The sequence below is a fragment of the Lissotriton helveticus genome, chromosome 5_1 (assembly GCF_964261635.1).
Source record: "Lissotriton helveticus chromosome 5_1, aLisHel1.1, whole genome shotgun sequence".
NCBI classification, from domain to species: Eukaryota; Metazoa; Chordata; class Amphibia; order Caudata; family Salamandridae; genus Lissotriton; species Lissotriton helveticus.
In genome coordinates this window covers 1,842,974,036-1,842,994,694 of record NC_136065.1, presented here as the reverse complement: position 1 = coordinate 1,842,994,694, position 20,659 = coordinate 1,842,974,036, and the positions used below count along the sequence as shown (strand labels likewise).

Here is a 20,659-nt window from a genome sequence, read left to right as displayed (position 1 = left end):
TTGAGGTGCAAGGTAATCTCCTCTATCTTCCCAAATTGCAGCCTACGTCTATTCAGCCTTTTCCTGACCCACCTAGACTATCTGGAGCCACTCCTGCTCCCCAGCCATTGGTCATCCAAAACCTAGACAGGCAATCCACATTCCAGCAGAGGCACACGGGATGACTGAGCAAGAAAATACAGACTTTCTAAAAGTGGTATTTTCAAACACAGAATGTAAAAAGCACCTTCACTAAAAGATGCATCTTTAGATTCTGAGTTCAGGTATACTAAACTTTATTTTCCTGTCAAATCCCCCGAAACTAAATTGGCCATAGTTCACTATCAGGACATGCCACACACACACCAGGGCATGTCCTACCTTTCACATACACAGCACCCGGCCCACAGGGGTACCATGGGCCTACCTTAGGGGTGCCTGACATGTAAGAAAATGAAAGGTGACGGACTGGCAAGTGTGTGCACTGACCAAGTCGACATTGCAGTTACAAACTGCGCGCAGACTTCGCAATAGCTGGTCTGAGTTACCTTTTAGGGCAGTTTGTGTGGGTGGCACAATCCCGTGCTGCAGCCCACCAACGGCATTTGATTCACAGGCCCTGGCACAAGCAGTGCATTTTTCTAGGGGCTGACACATAAATCAAACAGGCCAATCATGGAAACACCAATCCATAACACATTTTACCACAGGATTACTTGCACTTTACCACTGATTAGCAGCGAGAAAAGTGCACAGAAACACTGAGCCAGCACAAACAGAGTCCGAACCGGGAGGTCAGAAAGCTAAAAACTCTGGGGAAACATGCCAAAAGATGCCAAGTCTAACACCAAACTAGTCACCTTGGATAACGCTCTTTCTGGTGAATACTTAACCTAAGCTCAGTTTCTTCACCTTTGAAATATTTCCAGATGCTATACTGGATCCAGTTACTTTTCCAGCATGCAGTGGTAGGTGGCATCATATGGCTCCTGACTGAATATCTGTGAGCCACAGAGTCACTGACTAGATGGACTGCTTTTAGAAATAAATTTAAAAAAAGGAGACAACAATGTGCGTTTATTTGTGGCATCTACTATGTTTGGCAGTTCAATAGTACTATGAACATTTGGCTTTGAGACAAAGGTGGCAACATTTTTAAGTAGATGGAGAAATGAGCATCTTTCAAAGCCACGTTAAGCTTTTATGCTTATTTTGGCGACTGGGGGTTGCTTTGATCTGAAGAAGATTATGACACTCATTCAATCTACTGAAGGTTGGAATGGCCCTCAATTCAGTGGTGGTGCACTCGTGACCCAGCACCTCTTCTCCACCGAAAAGATTTTCCTGTCCAAGGAGTCATTTATTTAGGTTGGACACTAACGTTTTTTTATTATTCAGAAATTACAGTCAGTATCAAAGATGGTGTGTCACCTGCCGCTTAATGTAGTTTCTCCGTGCCAGAGTGCCATGACATCGTCCAACAGTGTGTACTCATAAGCCATCAAATAAAAACAAAAGAGAGGAAATCAACAGTTTTGTAGCCCCTCGACAGTGAGACTTGGGGACACACAAACAGCTGCATGTTCATTGGGACAAAGACTCAAGTAGGTCAATATAATCAGATATGGCCCCTCACTGTATGCTTTACAAGCATCATATGTACAAATCCTAAAAACCCATTTTGCAAAAAAAAAAGAAAAATTGCTTTTAGCCTGGCGTTCTAAGTATCAGTGTCGGAGCGTACTGGGTGTGAGACAATGGGTACTTACAACATGTCAAAGTCAAGTTCACATTAAATCTTCCTAGCAAGTAAAATAAAGGGCAAAACAGAAAACCAGGTCACAGCGCCAGCAGGAGGGATTGTTTGCTAGGTGAAACACAATGCAAATGATTTAATGATAAGTGATGTGAAACACTCACACAGGCAGTATGGTGTCATTCTAAGCACAAAAGTATGGAATGACCCAACAATGGAATAATACTAAACAAACCCACAAAATGTCAACAAAATATAGTCTGATCAAGAGAAAAAAAACAACACCAGCATTCTGTCGAAACTCAGTCTGAAAAGAGAAATTGACAGAAACTGAGGAAGGGAGGGAGAGGATGTGGCTTGCTGGAGACATTACTAGTGATTCATTTGTTAGACGTAATGGTGTTGCTCAGCTAATAACATTGCATCAAAAAAGCTCAGAACATCTATAGCTCTACATTACAAACATCAGAGTCCGCTTACTCTGTGACCCTCCAGAAGGGCTAACCAAATGAATTAAAAAAAAGGTACGAGACAGACTAATTGGATTATTTATAGGATAAGAGCATACACATTTACAATGCTGAAGTTCGCACGAATAGCAAACTACATGTGCTGAGCAAAGTGGAAACAGCTAGACCAGCATATGTTGTTCATGCATAAGTCTTTCTCTAAAAAATATATAATTTCATTATGCATGGTATTCACACCCATTCGTTCACATATTACACGCTGATCCCTATGAGAAGAAGTCGTAGGCACAAAAACTACTCTAAACAATAATGGTTATTTTTATTTACCAGTGTGTGGCTCTAGTCAGATCGTATCTGCGCACTAATTATCTTGGAAATCAGCATTGGAAACAAAGGTGTGCAACAACAGAAGGCTAGACCTGCAAAGCCCACCAGATACACCAAGCAAGGAAGGGCACATGCACTGCTTTTAAGAATGTATATCGAACCCCCTCCTATTATGCGTAGGGAGTCGGAGGCCCCATATGAATGGTCTAGATCAAAAGAACAGACCCCCACATTCCATATCTGTTCAAAGCTAAGATTGTAGAGCAGCCTGCCTACCTCTAGAGCTTTTCCCCATATCAAACACCATACAGCACTTTTTCACTACCACAAGTTGCCCCAGTGTGGATTCCCTGCCAACACAAGCTTTTGCTTCCCCTTCACACTTACTTTGTCAGCAGCTGCTAATAAGTCATCTGCCATCTTGTCCAGGTTCGATGCTTTCCCCGTGTAGATGAAGCACATCATTTCCTTGAACACGTCTGGTTCCACATCATTTATTTCCACTCGATTCTTTAAGCAGAGGAAAATATAGAAATGTCAGGAAATATTTTCCTTCACCAAGAATGCAAAATAGGAAAAACAAGATACAGTCACTTTAAAATAAAAACACTATTAAGAAACTCAGAGGATGTTAGTGAACAGGTCCCTGCAGGATATTTTCCAGGCATGCAATGTTAAAGAATGACACAAGAAAAATATGGACAATGACTGTGAGGCGATACGAAATACTGTAATTAATATAGTTCTAGCTATCCTGTCTTCCCAAAATGGATAGGAACCCGATATGATAGTGCCAGAAAGTGCTGAAAAGGGATATAGTATATGCAAGGTCAGGTTTCAAGAAAACAAGCTGCATAGAACTTCTTGAACAATAGTTGTGTCTTTATGTGAAAAATCAAGTGAGCAATGTGGGTTCATATGCAGGGATGCAACGGCATGTCTTATGAGACCAAGATAGATCTACTGAATGAAGAGATAGCCACAATGCTCCCACATCTGTGAAGGTGGTCTTCATCAAAAACGTTGTGAGTATACACCAACTATTCCAAGATAGATAGTTCGACAGTTAGACCGAAATCTAATCCCAAGGGTGGAACTTTGACATTTTCAAGAGAAGGAGAAGTTGCCTCTATACCATTATACAAGATGGCACAGAGATTTGGCAGCTACTGCACTGGGATTTTACGTTTGCAGCACATTATCCAACAAGTTATCAAACTAGATTTTCACACCCAAAGGGAATTTGATTACTTTTACCTACGCCTCTGGCTTCAGATCCCAGAACTCCAGCCATAATCAGTGCCACATGACCAAACTAGAGGTCTCTTAACATCATTAGTAAGTTCCGAAGTGCAGCCTCATTGCCAAAATTGAGCATAAACGTTTACTTTCCTGCATACAGGAGTAAGGAGGCGTAACAATCCAATTCACGCCGGAGATGGAACCTGTTTTGGGACTTCTTGCCACATGCATCCAAACACAGGCCCTCATTTGTCCACAGGGGCTGACTTACTGTTCAGGTAACACACCATCACCACTACAAAAGAGAGCTGGGGGATTCCTGGACACCAATACTAAACCTGCCCTTGAGGGGCAGGGAGTAGCTGCCAATGGCTTTGAAATAGAAGGGGTCTTCAAACCTCCTTGGCCTGCATGAGGCAGTTTTGGTTAACAATGGGTAAACAGAACATACCAAATTTAAATTTGAATGCCCCATTACATCTGCCCAGCATGTCAAATTAAAGCCAAGACAAAAGAAAATCAGGTCACAGTGCTGGCAGGAGGGACAGCTTGTTAGGTGAAACACTACACAAGTAATTTAATGATAAGGGATCTTTGGTTGAAGAACTGTGTAAGCCACCCACTCAAATAAAAATTACCTTATACTCCAAAGCTTTGGTCATGTCCACATCACAGCACCTAGTTGAATGCAGGTCCTCATGGTCACTTGTACAAAGGCATGGGTCAGTCTTTGCTTCCATCAATTAAGCCACTATTTGTGAAAGCGTAGCATAGGAGATGGGTTCTTACGTGAATTAGACATTCCTGATATACCAGCTGGAGTTCCCAGCACCAAGATCTGTATCAGTAGCTGGATCGGGACCAACAACGGGAAGCTTAGCCTTCCCCCTCAGTAGAAACCCGTCTGGGATTCTCCTTCAATGGACTGTTTTCTGGGCTACTTACTCAATAGGATATTTTCCAAGCCCCAGTTTCTGCATACTGCGCCGACCACTCCATCAGGGGCCTGTACTCTGGGCCAATTCCTCAATAAGGCCTACATAATCACGAGTCTGTATGACCACATTACTAATCTCTGACCTGGTGAGGATCACTGCCTACCCCCATCGCCCAACAAGATTAATTGGTTGCAGAAGCATGTTTACTTACCCCAGAGCCTGGTACTGTACGCCTCATCATTTGCATCCTTCTGTGTTTCTATGCACATACTGTTACATATGCACATAAAAGCTCCTAGCCTAATCTGCCATCTTTGGTACCGGTGTGTGAAGTTGGTGGGACTGCTTTTGCACTAATCATTAGATTTGCTACTAGGCCTCCTTCCTGGAGAACTTCCTCAAAATCTTGTTGATCTTCTTTACACATCTTGTCTTTGAACCTTTCAATAAGGACCTATCACAGCGTCCCAAAAGGGCATATGCACTGGACATCTTCAAGAAGGAAGCAGAGGTGCCACACACTTTTCTACCCCAAGAATCCTGGGATCTGCTTTCTTTATTTGGTAGGACAGTAGATGAAGACGCCACTGCATGGGTCTTTTTTGCTACAGTAATTATCACTGAATCCGGCGGAGGATCCGCCCTCAAGAATAGTGGATCTTGCTCTGGGGTTTGCATTTTTTCAAAATCCTCACAGGAGATGACTTGATGGATGCTGGCATAATGAAGGTGTCCATCACCGGCTGAATGAGCCCAGACACAAAGGTAGCAATGGTCTTGAAGCTGATCTTTGGTGTAGAGTCTCAAAAATGACTGAGGATATTGCTGGGGCAGTAGGCATATCTATATTCAATTTATTTGCCCCTCTAGTCAGTACCTAGTGAAAGGTGTTGATCTCTTCCACTGGCAAGACCCTTGAAGGCAGGGTGTCCATCGGGGTAGGAGAATAGTCTCTCTTTGACGAGTGCGTGAACAAGGATCGCGTAGAAGACCTATGCCTTGGCAATGTGCGATGCCTAAGGGTCAGTGTTCTTGGTCTTGTTCAAGCATGCTCACAACCTCGGAATAGTTTTAGGAGAAATATCTTCAGCCTGTTCCAGCCAAGCTAGAGGTGAACCGTGGAGAGGACCGGAGTAGTCTGGAGGGTGATCTACTCTAGCAGTTGTAGGGTCATGCCAGTGCCACACTGGTAATAACCACAAATGGCCCCAACCCCATCAAATTCCACATCATCCATCACTCTCCTGGTAAATAGTCACAATTCCTTAAAGACCTAGCAGGCCTAATATCGCAAATCTCCCTAAAAGACTGCACCAACATTATATTAGGTGACCTAAACAAGCAACTGAACAACCTTAAGGACCCCGCAGTACAATCCCTCTCCACCCTCCTGGAAGCGAACAGGCTCACCCAACACTGCAACATGCAGATGCACAACAAGAGCTCTATCCACAATCATCCCCAAGCACAACACACTATCGGTGCGCTCTATCCTACCAACCGACTGGTCATATCACTATCAAATTCTCTTCAATCTCATTACAATCCATGCACTACCAAGTCATGGGCACTCATATAATGGAGTATTTTTTAAAAATTCACTGTAACGTAAGTTCATGAGAAAATTCAGTTTCAATAAAGTTCGCAGAGGAGTTGTTTCTTGTTTCTTTTAATTTCATTCATGTTGAAAAGCAATCCACACAGAACAACCAGTCAACACGCGTTTCGTCTAGGAGGATACTCCCATGACTTCTTCAGGGCTGTGATAATGGAAACAAGGCGGCGTAATCGAGATGCCGGTGATAATTCAAACCCGGCAGGTCTGCACTGAAGTGTGTGTGGGAACTTGCTCGGTCTGTGAGGCGATCTGATAACAGCGGTATTTGGATTTAATAGGAGCCACGGAAGCACACACGGGTATGTGTTCACAGGTAAATAATTTGGGTCAGAGTAACGTGCTGCATCCCCTGGCACACGTCCAATCCACGTGAGAAAGGGATGGCAAGGAGAAGACATGGGTGTGTGTCTACAGTCAGTGATTGTAAGAGTAGCGGGAAGCGTCATCCGTGGCTCGCGTCCAAAACGTAATGGTGTGGACCATCCATCATTGCTCATACCAATGCAGCCGTCCCAAACACTGGGTAAGGAACAACCACCTAATCCCCAGGCAGAGATAGAAGCATTAGTCAGTACCCAAATCCAAACTCCATCCAGCCTATCATCTCCTGAGGACCTCACCGCCCACTACAACACAAAAATTAAAGAACTTGTGGAAACAATCCCCCCCCCTAAATCTCAAGAAATGTCCCTTCCTGCTCCTGGCTTAACAAAGATCTGAATAATGAAAGGCGACAACTTCGTTCAGCTGATAAAAAATGGAGACAACAACCTTAGGCATCCAATCTCTCGATCCTCTGGGCTGAATGCCAAAAACACAAAAAATATATCTTCAAAGAAAAATCTGCTTTCTTCAGAGATCAACTGGACTGGTCTAGAACAGACACAAAGACCTATTCAACATCATTAACAGCCACAACCCCCACCAACATTCAATTAACAACTCTTCAAATCGCTGTAAAGAATTTGCTCCATTTAAAAAAATAAAAATAAAATTATTAACAATTAACTATCTTCTGAGCCACACACCTCCCCACCCTGCACCATAGACACCCCCTGCGGAAAGGGTGCTCGCATAGCCCTACTTTCAATGAATGCATGCCTTCTTCACTCTGCAACACAGTTCACCAACCTCCAATCCTTGCAACTGAAAAACAATGCAACCTGGCCAAAATGTAACCATGTCCCTGAAGAAGTTCTCAAGATACTCTCCAGGATGAAGCTGGCTTCTCACATCTCCGACCTCCGCCCTGCTGCGATTGTGAAAAGTCTCAGGCAGGTCATATCTCCTAATTTGACCAAAATCATCAACTTCTGCCCATTGAGCATCACCATGCTAGCTCCCCTCAAACTCTGCCAAGTCACCCCCCCTCCCCCCCAACCAAAAAAACAGATGCGGGCCCGAACGACCTCAATAACTACAGATCTATAACCAACCTCCCCCTTCTCAACAAAACAATGAAAAAATGTGTGCTTGCCCAACTCAACAACCACATTGAAAAATACAAACTGCTTGACATTTTCCAATCTGGGTTCCAGAAAGGTTGCAGTACAGAGACTGCTATACTAATTCATCATAAACAACTTACGCACAACTTTAGACCATGGCCAGGCCTGCCTCCTAGATTTCTAGGACGCCTTCGACACCGTCAACCAAGACATCCTCTTACACGCCGCCTCACAGCGTGCAGGCATTAATTGGACTGTACTGTCTCTTAGTTAATCAAGCTCAACAACTCAGCCTCAAAAACACCAGTCTCACAAGGAGTCCCTCAGGTGTCAATCCTGCCTCCTACACTATTCAACCTCTAAATGGAACCCCTTGCAATGATACTGAAGGAAGCTAAAATAGCCTACCATCGATATGCAGATATCACTGTGCTCTCCTTGAAAATCTAGTCAGCAAAAACATCCAGCACGTAAAAGACACTCTCCTCACAGTTCAAGCCTGGCTGACCAGCAACCACCTCAAACTCAACCCCAACAAAACTGAACTCCTCATTTATCCTAAAGACAAATCCTTTCCTATAGACAGCGTGATCAACATCCTCATGGAATTAAACTGGAAACTGACCATCTCCAACTCTGTTAAATGCCTGGAGATTACACTTGACTGCCACCTAAGCATGAAAGACTATGGCATTCTACACGCTGAAAATCCTTTAAAAAGTCAAAACCTTCATTCTCATTGAAGGCCTAATGACGGTGGTGCAATCCCTAGTCCTACCCAAGTTGGACTATGGCAACACATTGGTTGCAGGCACCCCAAAATCCAACCTAACCCCAATAAAAGCTACACTACTCGCTGCAGCTAGACATATCGGGGGAAAGGATCCTGGACCACATCACTCCCACCCTCAAACAACTCAACTGGCTTTCAATCGAGGCAAGGGCCATACTAAAAACTGCCTGCATAACTCACAAAGCACTCTACACTGAAAAACAAATATACCTCACAAATAGCAGGTCAAAAGAGATCTCTACGAAGCTTAACCAGTCTACTCTTGATGTCTACAAAATTTAAGAGAGTAATCTCACACCCACTCCTTCTCTGGGAATGCTCCTATAATCTGGTACTTCCAGCCCCAGGACCGAAGGGAAAATCAATTCTTCCCTCACTTCAAGAAGAAATTGAAGCTTCTACTCTTCAACAAATACCTAAACCCACCCTTTAATGCACCCGACTATCCTGCAGGGCCCTTACCCGCACCCTCTAAATATATCTGTTCACCACTAATCCAGAGAAAACTGTGCCTCTAAGTCCTTCAGTCCTCAGGAGGCCTTACCCCAGCTACCTCATTTTTACTACTGTCCATCTTGTTTTTGCCGTTTTACTGTTACAATGTATTTTTTTAAGGTATCCCTCCGGTAATCTCGTACAGTTGCCGCTGTGCTCTGAAAAGCGTTATGTATTTACATGTGCAGTAACTACCTCAAAATTATATCTGCAAATTTCCCTAATGTCCTTGTATAGCTCGTCAAATACTGTCACCATGTATCTGTATTTACTCCAAATGTATCTCAAGTAGTCACTGCTTGTGATAACACCAGAAATGCTCTGATGCCCTTGGGTCAAGTTCATGCTATGCAAAACTCAATAAATAAAATAAAAGATAAAGATAATCTGATGTTGGCACCTGCAGCAGGGAAGGTGAGATTTGAGGGCCATGATAATTTATTACCCTTAATGCTCAGACTCATTCTTCATGCGTAAGGTATAGCAGAATGCAGGGACCCAAAACCTACTGCCAGAACAAAGAGGGTTTGATAACTCCTCGTTTTAGTATGTATATTCTCTGGCTAGATTGATGTTTTCGCAGGCGTACATGCTGCAGAAATTACAGAGGTCAAAAAGTAGATAAGGGATTTCATTCACTGCAGATAGGGAGTGATAAGGGTTCCACTTTGTCCTCTGTAGTTCAGGAACTATGCCAAGCTTTCAGACTCACAGAACACTTTCATGGTGTATAGCGCCCTAAACCCTCTAGATAGTTGGGATATTTCAACTGGACCCTGACGAAACAAAATAGCTAAGAATTACGCTGATGTGTGAAACAAGTATCCCACTACCCTGCCCTAGGCACTCTAGTCAATCATAGCTATCCTTAATCAGAAGACCGTGCCTATTAGATGGTGATGGTGCGGCTATCTGGATTCTGTCAAACCCTGCTTTGTCTTCAGCTTTGCACTTAAATGAGGATATGACCATTCAACACTGAAAAACAACTTATTTGCAGTTTCTTCGGTTTTTGCTCTCTGGTATGATCTGCCATACACTTCTGTGCCACTGGAGTCTGTCATGACTTGCCACACGTGGACTGGAAACAGCGAGTAAACCAGCGAAAATGAGCTCTCCAGTGTCTTATCAGCCGGAGTTCATGCCACCCTTTGTAAAACAAACTTGGAATCAAGGAATTCCAAACCTTCTGCTCGCTCTGTATGTCATCAAATACATGCTAAGCATCCGGCTCTTGCTAACAACAATGCTTTCTCAGCCAAGGAGGAGATCCTTAAGCCAACACCCACCAGCCTTGCTCCTCATGATGCCGGCCCTCTAGCTGTCCAAACTTAGCTACCACACCTTCTTAGTAGGAAGCCTGCCAAATACTTACCCCATGATGGGTCTGACCAATATTAAATGCTGCACATCTTCATTGGCTCACCATTCTGCTCTCCCTGGAAGGTGCACATGGGAGGTAAATAGACATCAACAGAATCCTGCCTACCACCCAACTTAGATATAAACTCTTTAGACTGTGAAAAAACTGACATTGATGTGATAAAGTTTTTGTTCTGCAGACAATTGACCTTGAATTGTACGATCTAATTTAGCTTTGCAGCGGAGAAAGATGAATTTGTTACTAGGGACTAATTTGGATGATTCTGATGAAAAGGAACTGCCTTGGGTAGATCTGACTTGTCTGTACACCACAGTATTGACTGTTGAGTCAATAAGATTGTCTTCCCATGGAGCCTAGGAGAGAAGACACTTATTTTTGTTGGATTTGGAGATGTGGTAACTTGAGATATTTCTGAAAAAGAGAAGATACCATTTACTCTGAAGGATTCACTTCTCCTGTTATGGTGTTGAGAGAAGCTCATAGATATATAAGAATTCGAACTGGGTATGAAGCAGTATTTTCTAAGGTAACCTGAAGTACTAAGAGGTCTAATATTTTGACAGTGCAGTCAAAATCTTTGAGCTTGTAGTGCTGTATGAATCTTTATTAACCAGTCATTTAAGTATGAGACAACAGATCTTTTCCTGTGAAGGAAGGCTGACACTACTACCATGCATTTTGAAAAGGTTCTATGGGCATATTTGGAAGTGGATTTTGTCGAACAGAAATTGTTGCAGGGATTCCATTTGGAAACAAAGCTGTGCCTTGGAAGAATAGGACGTCGGAATGTAGGGACTGAGTCTCTACCACGTCAGTACTTGTAGGCCGAAATCCAAATAGCTCACAGTGCATGAGTGATCCTGCCACATATCCTGATTGCTGTGGATGTCTCTGAGTGTATGAACCACGAGAGAGATGAGAGCTGAAAACCGCGTCCCGATCGGACCCTGGGAGCAGACGTTGTTAGGTGGAGAAGTTTGCGGCCTTCATCTCCTGGATGCCCGGTGCTTGGGTTGGCAGAGTCCCCGAGGTGTAATTGAACAACATCGGCATGGACTTGCGGAGGAGGCCGGCACAGTCTCACTTTCACTTTCGTTTTTGACACTTGGACTGGTCTTGGAATCGGAAGGGGTGGATATACCCCGTCTGTCATGGATAGATATACCCATGTTAAAGGATCGCCCGGTAAAGTCTCAAGATGCGGCGAAGGATTTCGCTGCTTCGAACACCGAGCCAACGTTGATGGACGTTATGGGTGCAATCGAGGGAGTCAGGTAAACCCTCGGGCAACAGATTGAGGCCCTTGCACATAAATTGGACACAGTGGCTATAGATGTCAAATTGATTCGCACGGACCTTACAAAAACAAACGAAAAGGTCAAATCACTAGAAATTAAAACATCGAGCTTAACCGATGACGTCGTGGAGCTACAGACTGAAGTTCAAAATCTGAGGGCCGTGAATGACACAGTTGTCTGTCGCCTGGAGGATTTTGAAGGGAGGGCCCGAAGGAACAATGTCCGTATAATCGAAGTTCCGGAGAAGGCGGAAGATCAAGCTGCCAACCTTTTTGTTGTGGACCTTATCTCTAACCATCTGAAGCCCAAGGGACTCTGTAAATTATTTACCGTGGAGCGAGCTCATAGAGTCCCTGGTGGAAAACCGAAATTGGGCGCCCCGCCAAGGCCTATCATAGCACGGATCTTTAAATTTCGAGACAGAGATGTTGTTCTTCAGGCTTCTCGTGCGAGTGGGCTCTTGCAGTTTGAGAACTCGTCTATCAGTTTTTTTCCAGACTTCACTCAAGCGGTTCAAAGACAGACTCAGCTTCATGGGTGTGAAGAGACGACTTTGGGACATGGGACTTAAATACGCCATCCTTTTTCCATCCAAGCTGAGAATCGAACGTGATGACAGGACCTATTTCTTTGACAATACCGAAATGGTGGCCGACTGGTTGGACACGTTGCCGGCCCGGCAATACCTGGAGGGACAATCTGGTGGGGCTGAGAGTGGACATATGGACCAGGAATAAGTCTAGCTTATTTGACTCCTGGGGTCGCCAGGGTATTTCCTATTGCCGTGGTTCTAATTGTTATGTACAGTTCCATACAGCTGAAATGGGGAGGTTACTGAGTTATCGGAGGATCTCTCTCCTCCTCAGCTTTACTTTTGTAGTTTAGTTTAGATGTGGAGGCGACAGGCACACTGCTGGTTGGGGTGGCTCTATAGTCGAAAGCAGGGGTGCAGGGTGGGGGTATTGTATCAAATTGTTTGGGTAGAGGTGGTGGAGGGGTGTTGGTTCTTTGTTTCCTTTTTCAACAAGGCACTACATTGCAAACAACTTACATGGAGGTGCTGGACTCGGAGGGGGGATGGGTCTTCTTTCTGTTCATGATGGGGGGTAGGGGGTTTAGGTTGATAAGCTGGAATGTCAATGGGTTAGGGGACAGGATTAAGCACGGGGTGGTGTTGCAGCTTCTGAAGCGACACTCCCCGGGACATAGTTTTGTTACAGGAAACGCACTTGGTTGGTAATACATGTCACGCCATGAATAGAAAGGGATATCGTTTGGTTGCTCATGCTGGGTTTACATCCGGTGCCCGTGGGGTTGGAATCCTCCTTAAGAACTCTCTTCCGTTCGAAGTGGATTCAATGATCCTTGATGAGAGAGGGCGCTATGTGGCTCTATCAGGGCGGTGGGAGGGCCGCACACTTTCCTTGGTGTCTGTTTATGTACCTCCTGGCTTACAGTCTACTACCTTTGCCGACCTGGGTCGAGTTCTACTGGATCTCCCTGGGGGGTTTCTGATTCTGGGGGGTGATTTTAATTCAGTGGTATCTGGTGTGTTGGATAGGTACCCACCTAGGGATCTAAGGGGAGCTCAAGGCTGGCTACCTGACTACATTGATACGATGGGACGGATAGACTGCTGGAGATTGCTTCACACTACTCAAAGGCAATATACGTTTCGTTCCGGCATTCACGGTAGTCTCTCCAGGATAGACTATGTACTGGTGCCGGCTGCACAAGCTTCCTATGTTGCGGAGGTCAGGCATTTAGCTCGAGGTATTTCCGACCACTCCCCGCTCTGGTTTCGATTTGAATTAGCGCTCTGGGGGGAGGGTGGCTCCTATTAACCCTTGGTATCTTCGTAATCCCAAGACTCGTTGTGCACCGATTAAGGCATTGGAACTTTATTTCTCCAAAAATGAGGGTTCAGTTGCTTCCTCCATATCGCTATGGGAAGCTTTCAAGACTGTCATTCGAGGTCAAGCTCTCTCTTTTATTGCTGGTGTTAAAAAACAGAAGAAAGAGGATGTGGTGAGGATAGAGACGGAGATAGCTGATTTAGAATTGGAATTGGAGCAGGAGGTTACCCGCTCTAGACTACATGTCCTGCGCTTAAAGCAGTTGGATTATAGAACATTGGTGACAGACGGCGCGAAGGCCCTTAGTCGAGAATAACAGGGGCGTCTCTATGATGGTGGGGATAAGGCCAGCAAATTGATTGCATGGCTGGAAAGAAAAGACAGAGCCAATCGTGTAGTGCCAGAGATCGAGGTGGAGGGCGGTGTTTTGGTCACCGACCCACAGGAGATAGTGACATGCTTCGCTGACCATTTTCGATCTGTGTACACTTCTGTGTCGGACAGACCGGAGGAGGACTCATGTTTGTTGTTACGAGACATTGCACTCCCGTGCCTGTCTGCGGAGGATAGGGACCTTATGGATAGTAAGATCACTGCAGATGAGGTAGCGTTGGCTATGCGCTCTCTGAATTCTGGTAAGGCGATGGGTCCCAACGGTCTCCCGATTGAACTCTATAAGCTTCGCCCGGATAGGATTGCTCCGTATTTGAGGGATATGTTTTTGGAGTCCCGAGACGTTGGTCTCCTTCCTCGTGAACAGAGATTAGCTTCGATAGTAGTAATTCGCAAGGAGGGAAAACCTAGGAATAGATGTGCCTCATATAGACCGATATCGCTGTTAAATGCTGAACCTAAGATTCTCGCTAAATTGTTAGCTAATAGACTGATCAACGTTATTTGCAAATTGGTTCACCCAGATCAATCGGGCTTTATTCCGCACAGGAATACAGCGCTGAATCTTAGACGTTTGCATGGAGTACTCGCGAAGGCCTCGACATTGCGTGAGTCAGCCATTTTGGAGTCATTGGACGCCACGATGGCGTTTGATACTGTTGAATGGCCGTATTTGTGGGCGGTACTGGCTAAATTTGGTTTCGGTTCAGATTTCATTGGCTGGGTGTTTCTTCTTTACGCAGAGCCGCTCGCTCAGATTGTAGTCAATGGTCGCGTCTCGGAGCCTTTTTCGCTCGGGCGGGGGACTCGCCAGGGTTGCCCGCTATCACCTCTCTTATTTGCCTTAGCCCTCAAGCCTTTCGCGGCCTGGATCCGGTGGGAGCCCTCGATGAAGGGTATTGGCTGGTCTCCGCAGTTTGAGGACCGTATCTCGTTATATGCAGACGACATCTTGCTGTATTTGACCTCCCCCAGGAAATCCTTAATAGTACTCTGTGATGTTCTGGCCTCCTTCGGCAGAAACTCCGGCTTGGTCATTAACTGGGCGAAATCCTATTTATATGTTCTCAATGGCGAAACACCGACCCCACCACATAATTGTCCTATCCAGATAGCACGGGATGGGTTCCGATATCTCAGAATCTATATTTCAATGGATTCGGCGGTCCGATATGAGAGAAACCTTCTCCCTCCCTTGACCTGGTTAAAGCACGATGTTGCAAACTGGCGGAAACTTCCATTATCAATGTCACTCCCTCGTTTTCTTTATGCTCTTCAAAATACCCTTGATATCGTCCCAGCTAGCTATTTTCGTTCTGTGGAAGAGCTACAGCGTAAGCTGTTGTGGGATGGAAGACCACGTATTGCGCTGACCAAACTAACACTCCCGTGGTATGACGGAGGTATTGCCCTCCCTGATATTAAGAGATATTACTGGGCTTCACAATTAAGTGCTATCAATCATGGTATGTACGGCCCCGAGTTAAACCCCGGTTTTGCCATGGATAGTTGGTCACTTCCTGGCGGCAATTATTATAGAGCTTTGTATTCTGGATCAGTGTTGAAGGCTTTGCCGGGGCCAAGTAGGACGGCTGTGCAGATCTGGCGTGACACCACTAATTCATTAGGGTGGAAAGACCGTCTGACTTTGGCTACCCCGCTATTTGGATCTGACAAATTTGGCAAGCTGTGGAACACTAAGGGGTTTGACAAATGGGATCTTATTGGCATTTCTAAAGTTGGAGACCTGTGGGTGAAGGGACGGGTGAAATCGTTTGTGGACCTCCAGGCTGAGTTTGAATTGGGAAATTCGGAGTATTTTCGGTACGTTCAGATTAGGCATGCGTTGACGTCTGTCTTCCCGGAAGGGGAGGTGATACCGGAGTCTACCCCTTTAGAAGATCGTATTTTGGATGGCCATATGCCTGACAGTACCATTTCCCTAGTGTACAAGAAATTGATTAATCAAAGGGCGGACCTTCTCTTGCGTCTGCGTGACCAATGGACCAGTGACGGCCTTGAGCTTGATGATGAGGACTGGCAACCGGCGGTTTCTTCACCAAAAGAGGTGGCGATTCCGGCACGATTGAGATTAGTCCAGCTCAAAATATTGCATAGAATATATGCCACGGGTCCCCGAATGGTCCGTAGGGGCTTTTCGGAGGAGGGTCTGTGTCGTCGGGGCTGTGGTCAGCTGGGGACGTTCCTTCACATCAACTGGGAATGTCGGGAGGTATCGGTTTATTGGAGAAGGGTCCATGAAACGATGCAAGAGGTCACGGGTGTGGCGCTCTTGCCGGAACCCAGACGTTGCCTATTAAATGTTTGGGAGCCCACTGATCATTATGTGGCACAGACTCAGTGGGTGACCCTAGGTGCCATGGTATCTAAAAGAAACATTGCACAACAATGGGGATCCCCAAGGCCTCCTACACTTGATGTTTGGGTGGAAAACATAGATTGGTGCATGTTCAGAGAGAAAACCGTGTACTTGGCTCGGGGTCGCCCCCGAAAATGGCATAAGATTTGGGGCCCCTGGAACCGATATAGAGGAGATATATGTAATCCACCTGAGCCTTTGGTCCCTGATGTCTTGCTTTCCCCCTGACCCGTTGCTATTGTTGTTTCTGATGCTCCCTTTTCCTCCCCCCTTTCCCCATCACTGTAATATTAACTGTAATGATGGATGATATGACACTCTACCCTCGTTGGGTCTCTGCAATCTTGGATCCTGTATATGCCTTGTTTTGTTTATTCAATAAAAAGAAATATAAAAAAAAAAAAACTTTCCATAGTAGCAGGTGATTTCGGCAAACCTAGAACACGAAGCTCCAATCCCCAAGGGAACCGTGGAACCAGATCATCCCTTTTCGTTCTGGCTCGTGCATGTCCAGAGTAAACAAAGTAAAGAATCGAAAAAGTTTATAATATAGTTATTGAAAGGATAAATTACTTGCCTGTTATCCTAGTTCTCTTCATGGGGTATCTTCATCAAATTCATAAGCACATGAATATTCCCACCCATGCACGGGACCCCGGAACATAAACATATCACATATATGTGAAAACATAAGTAGATATATATATATATATATATATATATATATATATATACACACACACACATACACAAAAACAGTCGTCCACCTTCCGAGTAGACAAGGGGGCACGGCGGGATTTAAAGTTTAATTTGTTGAAAGGATTTGGCATAACGCGTTTCAGCTCTCGCCTTCGTCAGAAGCAATACCTCTCCAAATGCCACTGACGCTGGAATCCTGAGTTTCTTTTATGCTGGCTCATCTAAAGTAGAATGTTGCACACCTGAACATCGTTTAACAGGAATCACTTTGATAGTTCAGAGTGGGAAGACTGCAACTCCCAGTATGCAGTTTGTTCATGTTGCGGTAAGTGATCCTGTTAGCCAGCTGCTTGTGGTGTATCCAGTTTGAAGGCTGGCTATGAGCGTGGTCAGGTTGAGGATTGCAGCGTATTTTCTGGGCAAAAAACCTCTTACGCCCGCACTTCCTACCTTGCGATCCCTTTGGTTGCAGGTCCGGGACATCATTAAAGTAGCGATGTCTCTCCACGAATTCGTAGACTCTCTCTGATAGAGTCACTGATACATAGGGTGCGAGGCGGTCTGGGTAGTTGCATAAACCCAAGACATTTAAGGAAGGGCTACCCTTGCGCGTTATGGCAGTGTGCTAAAATGCAAAAACAGTCCTCCTCCTTCCGAGTCGACAAGGGGGCACGACAGGATTTAAAATTTAATTTGTTGAAAGGATTTGGCATAACGCGTTTCAGCTTTCGCCTTAGTCAGATGCAATACCTCTCCAAATGCCACTGACGCTGGAATCCTGAGTTTCTTTTATGCTGGCTCATCTAAAGTAGAATGTTGCACACCTGAACATCGTTCAACAGGAATCACTTTGGTAGTTCAGAGTGGGAAGACTGCAACTCCCAGTATGCAGTTTGTCCATGTTGCGGTGTTGCGGTATGTAATCCTGTTAGCCAGCTGATATACATACATATATATGTATATATATTATATATATATATATATATATATACACACACACACACAAATACATATACATACACACACACACACACACAGAGCAGCCTTCCATAACAATGCTGAGCAATGTTGCAAGAAATGTGCTTGTATAGAAATATATTCCAATAAAGTAGGGAGAAAGAAAGCATTTGAAAACTTTTTTAATATACTGCAGAAAACACAATCCTGCAAGGAAGAATGAAAAACATTGTCAGCACATAGGATGCATTGCAGAAACATTAGCATAGAAAGCTGAAAAGCTAACACACAAACACACAGAATAAACTGGCACTGTGCCTTAAAGGCAGCCAGGATCCCTAGCTTCCCATCATGCCTCAGGGGTGACAGTTAGGTCAGTTGTTCTTTGCGGAGATCCACAGACCATTTTACAAAGAGATGATATGTATCTTGTTCACTTGCCCGGGGAGGCGGGTGGGTTGCTTATGACTTTGATGAGGATTGCCCTGGAAGAGAACTAGGATTACAGGTAAGTAACTTATCCTTCTCTTCCAGGGGATCCTCAGAACGGAGTGCTTGTATTTCACTCATTCTGCGTGCCACTAGAAAAGCTACTTTCCATGTAAGGTGTTGTAATGTGGCCTAATGAATGGGTTCAAATGGGTAACCCATTAATTTGGACAAGACTATATTCAACTCCCAAGGAGGTCGAACAGGAGGATAAACCTTCTTCAACCCCTGTAGGAAGTCCTTGACCACCTGAAGTTGAAAGAAAGAAGGCTGGTTAGGTATTTACGATATGCTGTGATGGCCGCCAAATGCACTTTTATGGATGAATACTTCAACCCAGATTTGGCCAAGTAGCAGATACATCACAAGGGGTGGTATGCACACCGTAGTTTCTCCCCTTCTAGTCCATTCCTCAAACTTTAACCAGTTGCGTGCAAAACTGGGCTCTGCTTTGCACCATAATTAATACGATACTGTGGGTAGCGCGTTTAAGCACTCGACTCCCAGATGCACAGCATTTATTGGATACTAGATCCTGCTGCGGATATATTTGAAACATCACAAGAGGAGGTATGCACACTATATCCTGCCGAAATGCATTGGGTTCTCAATAAAGAAATGCTGATTTGAACAATTCTGTGCATTTTGATCGTATTTTCGAAGAGGTCCGGATGGGCACACTTAAATACGAGAAGCATTAAAAATACACAACGCCATACACGTGGACAATTTAAAGGATAATAAGGAAATCTTTTGGCAAAAAATTGTGGAATAAATGGGATTAATTAAGAGAAAAAACGAATGTTGAATCCGCAGCAGGATCTAGTATCCAATAAACGCTGTCCATCTGGGAGTGGAGCGCTCCACACAGTATCGTATCAAGTAGCAGATACAGCAAGATTGCCTCTTCTTGCAAGTTAATTGGACTCCAACCATTACGGATACACCACAAGTAAAACATTTTACATTTACAAGAGTATGAGGTCCTTGTGGATGGTCTCTTTGACTCCCTCAAAATGTCCATGCAGTCCTGAGTGAGGTTGAAATGTCCGTACTGCAGGACTTCAGAAGCCATGCTGCCAAGCTGAGCGAGCGAAGGCTGGGGTGCAGAATCTTCCCTCCCATTTTGGTGAGAAGGTCTGGCCTGCACGGGAGTCTCCGATGCGGGCGAACCGAGAGCTGCAATAGGGCCGGATACCACCATTCCGGTGCTATGAGGATCATCGTCATTCTGGATCGGATAAGTTTGGCCACAGCCTTCGGAATGAGAGGGAGGGGCAGAGAGGCGTATGCAAACGTCCCTGACCAGTCTATCAAAAGAGCATTCCCCCTCATTCCTGGTCGGTAAAACCTGGATGCGAAGGAGTGGCCTTTTCTATTTTGATCGTCTGCAAAGAGGTCGATGAAAGGATGACCCCACTGATGAAAAATGTCCGCCACCACTTCGTCGTTGAGCATCCAGTCTTCTTGCTCCTCGAAATGACGACTGAGGGCATCTACTCGCACATTCTGGTCTCCTGGCAGATGAACTGCCATGATTGATAGGTTCCTGGCTAGCAGCCAGTGCTAGATCGCCTGGGATTCGAGAGACAGAGGGCAGAGATTGTTCCACCTTGTTTGTTCAGGTAATATATAGTGGTTGTATTGTCCGTTTTTAACAGGATCGATTCGGACTGAATCGACGGTTGAAAAGCTTCGAGGGCTAAATGAACCGCCCGCAGTCTTAGCATGTTGATATGATAGGCCTGCTCTGCCGGTCCATCTGCCCGGAGTTTGCAGTTGCCCAGATGCGCTCCCTAACCCTGAAGTAACGCATCCGTGATCAGAGTTTGTTTTGGCAGAGGTTGATGGAATGGGACTCTCACCAGAAGGTTCTGTGGCTGCAGCCACCAAAGAATGGACGTCTTCGCTGTGGGAGAGAGGAAAATCTGGTCGTTCCACTGACCTGAGGATTGGTCTCATTTGTCCTCCAGATCTTGTTGCAACGGTCTCATCCGCAATCTGGCGTTGGGTGTGAAAAAAATGCAAGAGGCCATCGACCCCAGCAGAGAAGCCACTTGTCTTACCGATGGCTGATGAGCTTGGAGGATGATATTGCTTTTGTCTCTCATGGATGACAATCTCTCCTCCAAAGGAA

The 20,659-nt window shown here is 45.1% G+C and overlaps 1 protein-coding gene across 4 annotated transcripts in view; it reads right to left on the bottom strand.

Annotated features, from left to right (window-relative positions):
* SPOP (speckle type BTB/POZ protein) overlaps positions 1–20,659 on the bottom strand; it is a 344,731-nt gene that overhangs the window by 28,139 nt on the left and 295,933 nt on the right. For all 4 annotated transcript variants that reach the window (XM_078645267.1, XM_078645270.1, XM_078645268.1 and 1 more), the window contains one exon: positions 2,920–3,042. In XM_078645267.1, the coding sequence (XP_078501393.1) occupies positions 2,920–3,042 (123 nt within the window). The remainder of the gene's footprint in view (positions 1–2,919; positions 3,043–20,659) is intronic.